At 46.2% G+C, this 12,623-nt stretch overlaps 1 protein-coding gene across 4 annotated transcripts in view; it reads left to right on the forward strand.

Annotated features, from left to right (window-relative positions):
* The window catches only part of LOC123997431 (zinc finger protein 644-like), a 37,334-nt gene extending 26,827 nt beyond the window's left edge, over nucleotides 1-10,507 (forward strand). For 3 of the 4 annotated variants that reach the window (XM_046301643.1, XM_046301644.1, XM_046301645.1), the window contains 2 exons: nucleotides 5,017-5,122; nucleotides 9,311-10,507. In XM_046301643.1, the coding sequence (XP_046157599.1) occupies nucleotides 5,017-5,122; nucleotides 9,311-9,692 (488 nt within the window). In that variant the 3' untranslated portion in view covers nucleotides 9,693-10,507. Of the gene's footprint in view, nucleotides 1-5,016; nucleotides 5,123-8,252; nucleotides 8,319-9,310 lie in introns of all 4 variants that reach the window. The other variant, XR_006832112.1, reaches the window with a different exon arrangement.
* Nucleotides 10,508-12,623: the final 2,116 nt, after the last annotated feature.

The raw sequence follows: 12,623 nt of genomic DNA on the forward strand, positions 1-12,623 counted from the left end.
GCAACTACACATGGGGAAAAATATGGTACTTTTTGGAAAAATGTCCTCTGGTCTAATGAAACAAAAATAGAACTGTTTGGCCATAATGACCATTGTTATGTTAGGAGGAAAAAGGGGGAGGCTTGCAGCCAGCTATTTGTCGTCCTTAACGTAGGTGACTCTGCTAGCTAGCCAACGCTAGCCAACGTCTTCTGTATAGAACTCAACTACCCGGTCGCATTCACAGGTAGTATCACATTTTCACTTCATTTCATTACAGTACAACGGTTTGATTTGTTTGATCGTAGCTAGCTACTTAGCTAGCTACATAGCCGTCTTTGTATCAAAGATAATTGTGTAGTCTAGAGCGATTTTCTAGGTTCGCTAGCCAGCTATTGTCGTTCTTTTAACGCAACGTAACGTAAACAACACTGCTAGCTAGCCAGCTAGCCCCCGAATAGCAACACTGCAGAAACTATTACACTCAACGGAACGACTTGATTAGTGTAGTGTCAACAACGCACCCACTGCTAGCTGGCCTACTTCAGCAGTACTGTATCATTTTAATCATTTTAGTCAATAAGATTCTTGCTACGTAGCTTAACTTTCTGAACATTCGAGACGTGTAGTCCACTTGTCATTCCAATCTCCTTTGCATTAGCGTAGCCTCTTCTGTAGCCTGTCAACTATGTGTCTGTTTATCCCTGTTCTCTCCTCTCTGCACAGACCATACAAACGCTCCTCACCGCGTGGCCGCGGCCACCCTACTCTGGTGGTCCCAGCGCGCACGACCCACGTGGAGTTCCAGGTCTCCGGTAGCCTCTGGAACTGCCAATCTGCGGTCAACAAGTCAGAGTTCATCTCAGCCTATGCCTCCCTCCAGTCCCTCGACTTCTTGGCACTGACGGAAACATGGATCACCACAGACAACACTGCTACTCCTACTGCTCTCTCTTCGTCCGCCCACGTGTTCTCGCACACCCCGAGAGCGTCTGGTCAGCGGGGTGGTGGCACCGGGATCCTCATCTCTCCCAAGTGGTCATTCTCTCTTTCTCCCCTTACCCATCTGTCTATCGCCTCCTTTGAATTCCATGCTGTCACAGTTACTAGCCCTTTCAAGCTTAACATCCTTATCATTTATCGCCCTCCAGGTTCCCTCGGAGAGTTCATCAATGAGCTTGATGCCTTGATAAGCTCCTTTCCTGAGGACGGCTCACCTCTCACAGTTCTGGGCGACTTTAACCTCCCCACGTCTACCTTTGACTCTTTCCTCTCTGCCTCCTTTCCACTCCTCTCCTCTTTTGACCTCACCCTCTCACCTTCCCCCCCTACTCACAAGGCAGGCAATACGCTCGACCTCATCTTTACTAGATGCTGTTCTTCCACTAACCTCATTGCAACTCCCCTCCAAGTCTCCGACCACTGCCTTGTATCCTTTTCCCTCTCGCTCTCATCCAACACCTCCCACACTGCCCCTACTCGGATGGTATCGCGCCGTCCCAACCTTCGCTCTCTCTCCCCCGCTACTCTCTCCTCTTCCATCCTATAATCTCTTCCCTCCGCTCAAACCTTCTCCCACCTATCTCCTGATTCTGCCTCCTCAACCCTCCTCTCCTCCCTCTCTGCATCCCTTGACTCTCTATGTCCCCTATCCTCCAGGCCGGCTCGGTCCTCCCCTCCCGCTCCGTGGCTCGATGACTCATTGCGAGCTCACAGAACAGGGCTCCGGGCAGCCGAGCGGAAATGGAGGAAAACTCGCCTCCCTGCGGACCTGGCATCCTTTCACTCCCTCCTCTCTACATTTTCCTCCTCTGTCTCTGCTGCTAAAGCCACTTTCTACCACGCTAAATTCCAAGCATCTGCCTCTAACCCTAGGAAGCTCTTTGCCACCTTCTCCTCCCTCCTGAATCCTCCGCCCCCTCCCCCCTCCTCCCTCTCTGCAGATGACTTCGTCAACCATTTTGAAAAGAAGGTCGACGACATCCGATCCTCGTTTGCTAAGTTAAACGACACCGCTGGTTCTGCTCACACTGCCCTACCCTGTGCTCTGACCTCTTTCTCCCCTCTCTCTCCAGATGAAATCTCGCGTCTTGTGACGGCCGGCCGCCCAACAACCTGCCCGCTTGACCCTATCCCCTCCTCTCTTCTCCAGACCATTTCCGGAGACCTTCTCCCTTACCTCACCTCGCTCATCAACTCATCCCTGACCGCTGGCTACGTCCCTTCCGTCTTCAAGAGAGCGAGAGTTGCACCCCTTCTGAAAAAACCTACACTCGATCCCTCCGATGTCAACAATTACAGACCAGTATCCCTTCTTTCTTTTCTCTCCAAAACTCTTGAACGTGCCGTCCTTGGCCAGCTCTCCCGCTATCTCTCTCTGAATGACCTTCTTGATCCAAATCAGTCAGGTTTCAAGACTAGTCATTCAACTGAGACTGCTCTCCTCTGTATCACGGAGGCGCTCCGCACTGCTAAAGCTAACTCTCTCTCCTCTGCTCTCATCCTTCTAGATCTATCGGCTGCCTTCGATACTGTGAACCATCAGATCCTCCTCTCCACCCTCTCCGAGTTGGGCATCTCCGGCGCGGCCCACGCTTGGATTGCGTCCTACCTGACAGGTCGCTCCTACCAGGTGGCGTGGCGAGAATCTGTCTCCTCACCACGCGCTCTCACCACTGGTGTCCCCCAGGGCTCTGTTCTTGGCCCTCTCCTATTCTCGCTATACACCAAGTCACTTGGCTCTGTCATAACCTCACATGGTCTCTCTTATCATTGCTATGCAGACGACACACAATTAATCTTCTCCTTTCCCCCTTCTGATGACCAGGTGGCGAATCGCATCTCTGCATGTCTGGCAGACATATCAGTGTGGATGACGGATCACCACCTCAAGCTGAACCTCGGCAAGACGGAGCTGCTCTTCCTCCCGGGGAAGGACTGCCCGTTCCATGATCTCACCATCACGGTTGACAACTCCATTGTGTCCTCCTCCCAGAGCGCCAAGAACCTTGGCGTGATCCTGGACAACACCCTGTCGTTCTCAACCAACATCAAGGCGGTGGCCCGTTCCTGTAGGTTCATGCTCTACAACATCCGCAGAGTACGACCCTGCCTCACACAGGAAGCGGCGCAGGTCCTAATCCAGGCACTTGTCATCTCCCGTCTGGATTACTGCAACTCGCTGTTGGCTGGGCTCCCTGCCTGTGCCATTAAACCCCTTCAACTCATCCAGAACGCCGCAGCCCGTCTGGTGTTCAACCTTCCCAAGTTCTCTCACGTCACCCCGCTCCTCCGTTCTCTCCACTGGCTTCCAGTTGAAGCTCGCATCCGCTACAAGACCATGGTGCTTGCCTACGGAGCTGTGAGGGGAACGGCACCTCAGTACCTCCAGGCTCTGATCAGGCCCTACACCCAAACAAGGGCACTGCGTTCATCCACCTCTGGCCTGCTCGCCTCCCTACCACTGAGGAAGTACAGCTCCCGCTCAGCCCAGTCAAAACTGTTCGCTGCCCTGGCCCCCCAATGGTGGAACAAACTCCCTCACGACGCCAGGACAGCGGAGTCAATCACCACCTTCCGGAGACACCTGAAACCCCACCTCTTTAAGGAATACCTAGGATAGGATAAGTAATCCCTCTCACCCCCCTAAGTTTTAGATGCACTATTGTTAAGTGACTGTCCCACTGGATGTCATAAGGTGAATGCACCAATTTGTAAGTCGCTCTGGATAAGAGCGTCTGCTAAATGACTTAAATGTAAATGTAACACCATCCCAACCATGACGCACGGGGGTGGCAGCATCATGTTGTGGGGGTGCTTTCCTGCAGGAGGGACTGGTGCACTTCACAAAATAGATGGCATCATGAGGAGGTGGAAATGATGTGAATATATTGAAGCAAAATTTCAGACATCAGTCAGGACGTTAAAGCTTGGTCGCAAATGGGTGTTCCAAATGGACAATGACCCCAAGCATACTTCCTAAGTTGTGGCAAAATGGTTTAAGGACAACAAAGTCAAGGTATTAGAGTGGCCATCACAAAGCCCTGACCTCAATCCTATAGAAAATGTGCGGGCAGTACTGTAAAAGCATGTGCAAGCAAGGAGGCCTACAAACCTGACTCAGTTTCACCAGATCTGTTTTATTTTATTTTTATTTTATTTATTTATCCGTTATTTTACCAGGTAAGTTGACTGAGAACACGTTCTCATTTGCAGCAACGACCTGGGGAATAGTTACAGGGGAGAGGAGGGGGATTAATGAGCCAATTGTAAACTGGGGAATATTAGGTGACCATGATGGTTTGAGGGCCAGATTGGGAATTTAGCCAGGACACCGGGGTTAACACCCCTACTCTTACGATAACTGCCATGGGATCTTTAATGACCTCAGAGAGTCAGGACACCCGTTTAACGTCCCATCCGAAAGACAGCACCCTACACAGGGCAGTGTCCCCAATCACTGCCCTGGGGCATTTTTTTTTTTTTAGACCAGAGGAAAGATCTGTCAGGAGGAATGGGCCAAAATTCACCCAACTTAACGTGGGAAGCTTGTGGAAGGCTTCCTGAAACATTTGACCCAAGTTAAAAACAATTTAAAGGCAATGCTACCAACTACTAATTGAGTGTATGTAAACTTTTGACCCACTGGGAATGTGATGAAAGAAATAAAAGCTGAAATAAATCATTCTCTCTATTATTATTCTGACATTTCACATTCTTAAAATAAAGTGGTGATCGTAACTGACCTAAGACAGGGACTTTTTGCTAGGATTAAATGTCAGTAATTGTGGAAAAACTGAGTTTAAATGTTTTTGGCAAAGTGTATGTAAACTTCTGACTTCAACTGTAGTGGTCAAAAGTAGTCCATTATGTAGGTAGGGCTCTGGTCAGAAGTAGTCCACTATATAGGAAATAGGGTGCCATTTGGAACACAACCTGTGACTCTCTGTCCTGGTGTCAATCAGTTGTACGGAGTAAGTCTGTAGTAAGTTGGTCTGTACTGACTTGGCCTGTACTGAGATGGTCTGTGTTTTCCAGCCTATTCCTGTATACAGAAGAAGCGTAGGTTGAGGGCTGGACCAAAGAAGAAACTATTCTCAGCTCTCCCACCTGCTGTTGAGGAGATGTACAGACTCACCTGCAGGTATGTAGGACCACAACAAGCTTCTGTCACTTGTCGGTTTTGTTGGCGTCTTGATCTGTTGTGCATATCATCCTGTGGCCACAAGGCACAAATATATCCTGGATTACCCTTTTAATACTGTGAAATGGTAATGTATTGGTTCTAAAATATACACTACATGGCCAAAGGTATGTGGACACCCCTTCAAATGAGTGGATTCAGCTATTTCAGCCACACCCGTTGCTGACAGCCATGCAATCTACAAACAGTAGCAGTAGAATGGCCTTACTGGAGAGCTCAGTGGCACTGTCATATGATGCCACCTTTCCAACAAATCAAATATATTTATAAAGCCCTTCTTACATCAGCTGATATCTCAAAGTGCTGTACAGAAACCCAACCTAAAACCACAAACAGCAAGCAATGCAGGTGTAGAAGCACGGTGGCTAGGAAAAACTCCCTAGAAAGGTCAGAACATAGGATGAAACCAAGAGAGGAACCAGGCTATGAGGGGTGGCCAGTCCACTTCTGGCTTTGCCGGGTGGAGATTATAACAGAACATGGCCAAGATGTTCAAACGTTCATAGATGACCAGCAGGGTCAAATAATAATAATCACAGTGGTTGTCGAGGGTGCAACAGATCAGCACCTCAGGAGTAAATGTCAGTTGGCTTTTCATAGCCGATCAATCAGAGTATCTCGACCGTTCCTGCTGTCTCTAGAGAGTTGAAAACAGCAGGTCTGGGACAGGTAGCACGTCCGGTGAACAGGTCAGGTTCCATTGCCGCAGGCAGAACAGTTGAAACTGGAGTAGCAGCACGGCCAGGTGGACTGGGGACAGCAAGGAGTCATCAGGCCAGGTAGTCCTGAGGCATGGTCCTAGGGCTCAGGTCCTCCGAGAGAGGGAAAGAAAGAAAGAAAGCGAGAAAGAGAGAGAGAATTAGAGAGAGCATACTTAAATTCACACAGGACACCGGATAAGACAGGAGAAATACTCCAGGTATAACAGGCCCGAGCCCCCCGACACATAAACTAAGGCATAAATACTGGAGGCTGAGACAGCAGGGGTTGGGAGACACTGTGGCCCCATCCAACGATACCCCCGGACAGGGCCAAACAGGCAGGATATAACCCCACCCACTTTGCCAAAGCACAGCCCCCATAAAATGGAGCTCTATAGGAGAAAGCCCTGCCTCCAGCTGTTTGCTTAGAAATTCTAGGGACAGTTAGGAGGCCTGCGTCTTGTGACCATAACGGACGTGTAGGTATGTACGGCAGGACCAAATTGGAAAGATAGGTAGGAGCAAGCCCATGTAATGCTTTGTAGGTTAGCAGTAAAACCTTGAAATCAGTCCTTGCCTTAACAGGAAGCCAGTGTAGAGAGGTTAGCACTGGAGTAATATGATCACATTTTTGGGTTCTAGTCAAGATTCTAGCAGCCGTGTTTAGTACTAACTGAAGTTTATTTAGTGCTTTATCCGGGTAGCCGGAAAGTAGAGCATTGCAGTAGTCTAACCTAGAAGTGACAGAAGCATGGATGAATTTTTCTGCATAACTTTTGGTCAGAAAGTTTCTGTAAGTTTGTCAGTCAGTTTGTCAAATGAGTGCTGTTATTGTCAAGTGGAAACGTCTAGGATCAACAATGGCTCAGCCGCGTAGTGGTAGGCCACACAAGCTCACAGAACGTGACCCCCCCAAGTGCTGAAGCACGTAGCACGTACAAATCATCTGTCCACGGTTGCAACACTCACTACTGAATTCCAAACTGCCTCTGGAAGCAACGCCAGCACAATAACTCTTCGCTTGGGAGCTTCATGAAATCGGTTTCCAAGGCCGAGCAGCCGCACACAAGCCTAAGATCACCATGCACAATGCCAAGCGACGGCTGGTGTGGTGTAAAGCTCGCCACTCTTGAGAGATGAATCATGCTTCACCATCTGGCAGTCCGAGGAAGAATCTGGGTTTGGCCAGGATAACGCTACCTGTTTGGTGAAGGAGGATTAATGGTCTGGGGCTGTTATTCATGGTTTGGGCTAGGACCCTAGGTTCCAGTGAAGGGAAATCGTAACACTACAGTATACATTGACATTCTTGAAGATTCTGTACTTCCAACTTTGTGGCAACATTTTGGGCAATTGTTTCAGCATGACAATGCCCCATGCAGAAAGCGATGTCCATACATAAATGGTTTGTCGAGATCAGTGTGGAACAACTTGACTGGCCTGCACAGAAGCCAGGGGCACCAATGTGTCGGAGGAAACACCGTACAACTGGCAACCGTGTCAATGTGCATGCGCCTGGCCCACCACAAGAGTCGCTAGAGCGTGAAGGGACAAGGACATCCCGGCCGGCCAAACCCTCCCCTCACCTGGACGACGCTGGGCCAATTGTGCGACGCCTCATGGGTCTCCCAGTCGCAGCCGGCTGCGACACAACCCGGGATCGAACCCAGATCTGTAGTGACGCCTCAAGCACTGCAGTGCCTTAGTCTGCTGTGCCACTCGGGAGGCCCCAAAACTCCATTTTAAAATGTCCATGATTCTGGATTGAGATGTTTAACGAGCTTGTGACCACATATTGTATTGTATGAATAGTGTTGCCTTCTCAGATACTAAGTTGTAGGGGTGTAACTGTACATACCAAACCGTTCGCTACCAGGACCTCGGTTCGGTCAGCCCTGTGAACCATAATGAAAACATTAAAAAACTATATTTACACAATAAAAACACTAGGCCTATAGGCCTCTGCCTCTTGAGTAAATCAAAAAAACATTTCAGGCTATTCCGTTAAAACAACTAGAGCCTATGCACATGTTGTAATCAAAATTTGAATCTTAATTTGCGCATTTCATACTGTCCTTTTGTGAGGAATTAGTTATGTACGATGGTGTGTGGTTGGGTCGATAAACCAGAATTGGAGTATCCTCCAACATCGTTTAAATCTCCAGTTTGGGAACATTTTGGCTTCCCAGTAGATTACAATGGCGATGGACAGAGAGTTGTGGATGCAACGTTAACAGTATGTTTCCACACTCAACGAGAATAGCCTTAAATATGTTGACACATTTACACCGATATTACCCCAGTTTACCGGAGCAAGACGGAAACGCAAATAAACAATAACTCAACATCGTCTCCCCTCTGCATTCAAGCTGATTCTGATTCTGACCGGACCAAAGCTGATTCTGACCGGGCTAAAGAAATTACAAGAGTGATAGGTAGGCTATGTTTATATTTTTTTTACAGCCATTGATTTATAGCTGCGCATATGCACCCATTCTCGGAGGTTGAGAATAGAGGGTTTCAGCACCTTGTGAAAGTGCTCGAACCACGTTATGAACTTCCCTCTTGCATTGCACCCATTTCAGAAAACATGTAGTACCCGCTTTATATAAGCAAACCAAAGCCTAAGTTTACAATTAATTACACGCATTGACCACCTATCACATTACCCTGGAGTGGTAGATGTACCGTGCTACAGACACAGCCTCTTTATAAGATTCACAAGTGCATATCTGGTACTGAAGGAGGCAGTTGCATGGTGCGTTCGAACCAAGTGGGAAGTGGGAACTTACCACATACGACTGGGGGAAAAAAATTACTCTAACGCCCCTCCAACTGGTATATACTAGTGGGAAACTCGTCTATCATCCTGAGCACCCACTTCTCCCACATGGTATCCTCTGATGTCACCTACTAAGGAAATGGCTTCTATAACAACATTTTCAGCAGTTATATGCAACAACAAAACATTTATAAAAAGCAATCTATTAATGTGGTTTTTGAACTCTATCATTTGTTTACAAGCATGATATCTGTAATTTTAGTGTATGGTTGACACAGCTTGTTGGCCATTAGCCAATCAGCATTTCTGAATGCATTCAACTGGTAGTTTATGACTTCACAACTCGTAGATTCCCACTTCCTACATGGTTACAAATGCAGCATCAGAGTGGAAACTTGAGAGGCCCAACATAACAATCCGGTCACAACAGACAATGCAAGTAACATTGTGAATGTTGAACAATGTGAATGCCATTTCATTTTACCACTGTACCAAAACCAAACCGCAATATGCACCGAACCCTGGGTTTGGTGAACTGTTACACCCCTACTAAATAGTATCCATGTCTGCAAACCAAACCTAACCTAGCCTAGCCTAGCCTATCCTTCCTTAACCAAACCTAACCTAGCACTCTCTCCCATGCAGATTCTGTGACCTGGTCTTCCAGGGTCCTCTGTCCATCCAGGAGGATTGGATCAAGCACTTACAAAGACACCTCATGCACACCAGTGTCCCTCATACAGGGGCTGGCATGGTAGAGGTCCTGGGACTACACAAAGAGATATCCTCCTTCCCCCCCCAGCAGCACCCCTGTCTGGAGCACCCAATGTCCAAATTGCACCCCACAGCCCACGAGCCACTGGAGCACCATGGGCACCCCTGCTTGGAACACCCCGAAACCCACGAGCACCCTGAGCCACATGATGAGCACCCCTTGCATTATGCATATCCCTCATCCAATGAGCACCCCAGCCTGGAGCAGCACACGGCCACGCCCCCTCCGGAGCTTCTTCCAGTGGCTTCCTGAGCTAAAGGGTTGTTTACAACATTTTCACTTTAGATCTTTATCCTGCACATGTAAATATGGATAGATACATAGAAATATATAGAGATAAATACAAATATTCTAAATATGCACATGGACCTACTAGCCCTTCTCTCTATTTTTTAAGACTGGTATCTATACTATACTGTAGATGATAAATCTTGTTACTTAGACATACAGAAAAGTTACGGAATATACAGTTACAGAGAACTCTACTTGAGATGCAAAAAGGCCAACAACATTCGCTGAAGCTAGAACAGTTGTCAGTTCAGAACCTTGTATCTCAATTTTTTTAACCTAATGTATGCAGTGCAGTTACCTCTTCTACATTTAAGTTAAGTTTTACTTACAGATAATCTTGCCATATTGCAACATGGACGCATGTTAAATGTGTCTTCTTGTTTCCTTCTTTACACTGTTTAGCAGTCAGTCAGAACTTTGAACCCAATACCAATGGGGTGGCAGGTAGCCTAGTGGTTGGACCGTTGGGCCAGTAACCGAAAGGTTGCTAGATTGAATCCCTGAGCTGACAAGGTAAAAATCTGTCGTTCTGCCCCTGAACAAGGCAGTTAACCCAATATTCCTAGTCAGTCATTGTAAATAAGAATGTGTTCTTAACTGACTTGCCTAGTTAAATAAAAATAAACCAAAAGAGACCACTCACACCTCAACATTCTGATAATAGTAAATGCTTTGCCCATTACTTTGAGGCTTTTTCTCATTGACAAACATTTAAGGAGACAGCGTGATAAGATTTAAATTTACACAATATGTACAGTACCAGTCAAAAGTTTGGACACACCTACTCCTTCAAGGGTTTTTCTTTATTTGTACTCTTTTCTACATTATAGAATAATAGTGAAGACATCAAAACTATGAAATAACACAAATGGAATCACATAGTAACCAAAAAAGTGTTAAACAAATCAAAATATATTTTATATTTGAGATTCTTCAAAGTAGCCACCCTTTGCCTTGATGACAGCTTACACACTCTTGGCATGCTCTCGACCATTTTCACCAGGAATTATTTTCCAACAGTCTTGAAGGAGTTCCCACATATGCTGAGCACTCGTTGGCTGATTTTCCTTCAATCTGCGGTCCAACTTATCCTAAACCATCTCAATTGGGTTTAGGTCGGGTGATTGTGGAGGCCAGGTCATATGATGCAGCACTCCGCCACTCTCCTTCTTGGTCAAATAGCCATTACACAGCCTGGACGTGTGTTGGGTCATTGTCCTGTTGAAAAACAAATGATAGTCCCACTAAGCGCAAACCAGATGGGATGGCGTATCGCTGCAGAATGCTGTGGTAGCCATGCTGGTTAAGTGTGCCTTGAATTCTAAATTAATCACTGACAGTGTGACCAGCAAAGCACCCCCACACCATCAAACCTCCTCCATGCTTCACAGTGGGAACCACTCAAATCAAATTTTATTAGGCACATACAAGCGAAATGCTTGTGCTTCTAGCTCCAACAGTGCAGGATTATCTAACAAGTAATATCTAACAAATTACACAACATATACCCAATACACACAAATCTAAGTAGGAATGAATTAAGACTACCGTAATTGCTGGACTATTAAGCGCACCTGAATATAAACCGCACCCACTGAATTATTAAAAAATATGTATTTTGTACATAAATAAGCCGTACATGTCTATAAGCCGCAGGTACCTACCAGTACATTGAAACAAATTAACTTTACACAGCCTTTAAACGAAACTCGGCTTGTAACAAATTAAACAGTGACCTACCAAGAAAGGCATTGGTCACTATCTTCCTCCTCCTGTACACTGAAACCACTGAAGCCATCTCCTTCGGTGTCGGAGTTGAATAGCCTCAGAATTGCTTCATCCGATGTTGGATCGTTTTCATTGTCGCTCTTGTCACTTTCATCCGGAGGCAAATACCCCGCTGAGCTCATGCTGCCCCTTCAACACGCAGCAGTCCAGCCTTTCGAAACCCGTTGATGATAGTGGATTTTTTGACAATGCTCCACACTGTCAGGACCCACTGGCAGACTTGACCATAAGATGCTCTTCACATGCGGCCATCTGCTTTTCTTCCCTCTGAAAGCTGTTGTCTTTTTGCACTGAGTCAGTTCCTCTCGCTGCTGTTTCCAATGTCTTATCATCGACTCATTAAGGCCAAGCTCCCGTACAACAGCTCTATTTCCTTTTCCAACAGCCAGATCGATCGCCTTCAACTTGAAAGCTGCCTCATATGCATTTCTCCGTGTCTTTGCCATGATGAGGGTGACAAAATTACTACCGTAATCAGAATGATGGGAAGTTTGAGCGCACTCGATTTACGTCACATTATGTGACGGTGCTCAGTTTTTTGGCGGCATGAATCTTGTGAAAACGGGAAAAATCCATAAATTAGCCGCGTCATTGTATAAACCGCGAGGTTCAAAGCGTGGGAATAAAGTAGTGGTTTATAGTCCGGAAATTATGGTATATACATATGGACTAGCGATGTCAGAGTGGAATGGACTAAGATACAGTAGAATAGTATTGAAAAAAGTATATACATGAGATGAGTAATGCAAGATATGTAAACATTACTTGTTTGAATGAGATACCGTAGAATAGTATAGAAAACAGTACATACAGTTGAAGTTGGAAGTTTACATACACTAAGGTTGGAGTCATAAAAACTTGTTTTTCAATCACTCCAGGTTGAAGTCGGAAGTTTACATACACCTTAGTAGGATGTTTACGTACACGTTTACATACATCTTATTTTAAGAATGTGAAATATCAGAATAATAGTAGAGAGTGATTTATTTCAGCTTTTATTTCTTTCATCACATTCCCAGTGGTTCAGAAGTTTACATACAGTCAATTAGTATTTGGTAGCATTTCCTTTAAATGGTTTAACTTGGTTTAACTTGGGTCAAGCTT

The sequence above is a fragment of the Oncorhynchus gorbuscha genome, linkage group LG15, assembly GCF_021184085.1.
Source record: "Oncorhynchus gorbuscha isolate QuinsamMale2020 ecotype Even-year linkage group LG15, OgorEven_v1.0, whole genome shotgun sequence".
Taxonomy (NCBI): domain Eukaryota; kingdom Metazoa; phylum Chordata; class Actinopteri; order Salmoniformes; family Salmonidae; genus Oncorhynchus; species Oncorhynchus gorbuscha.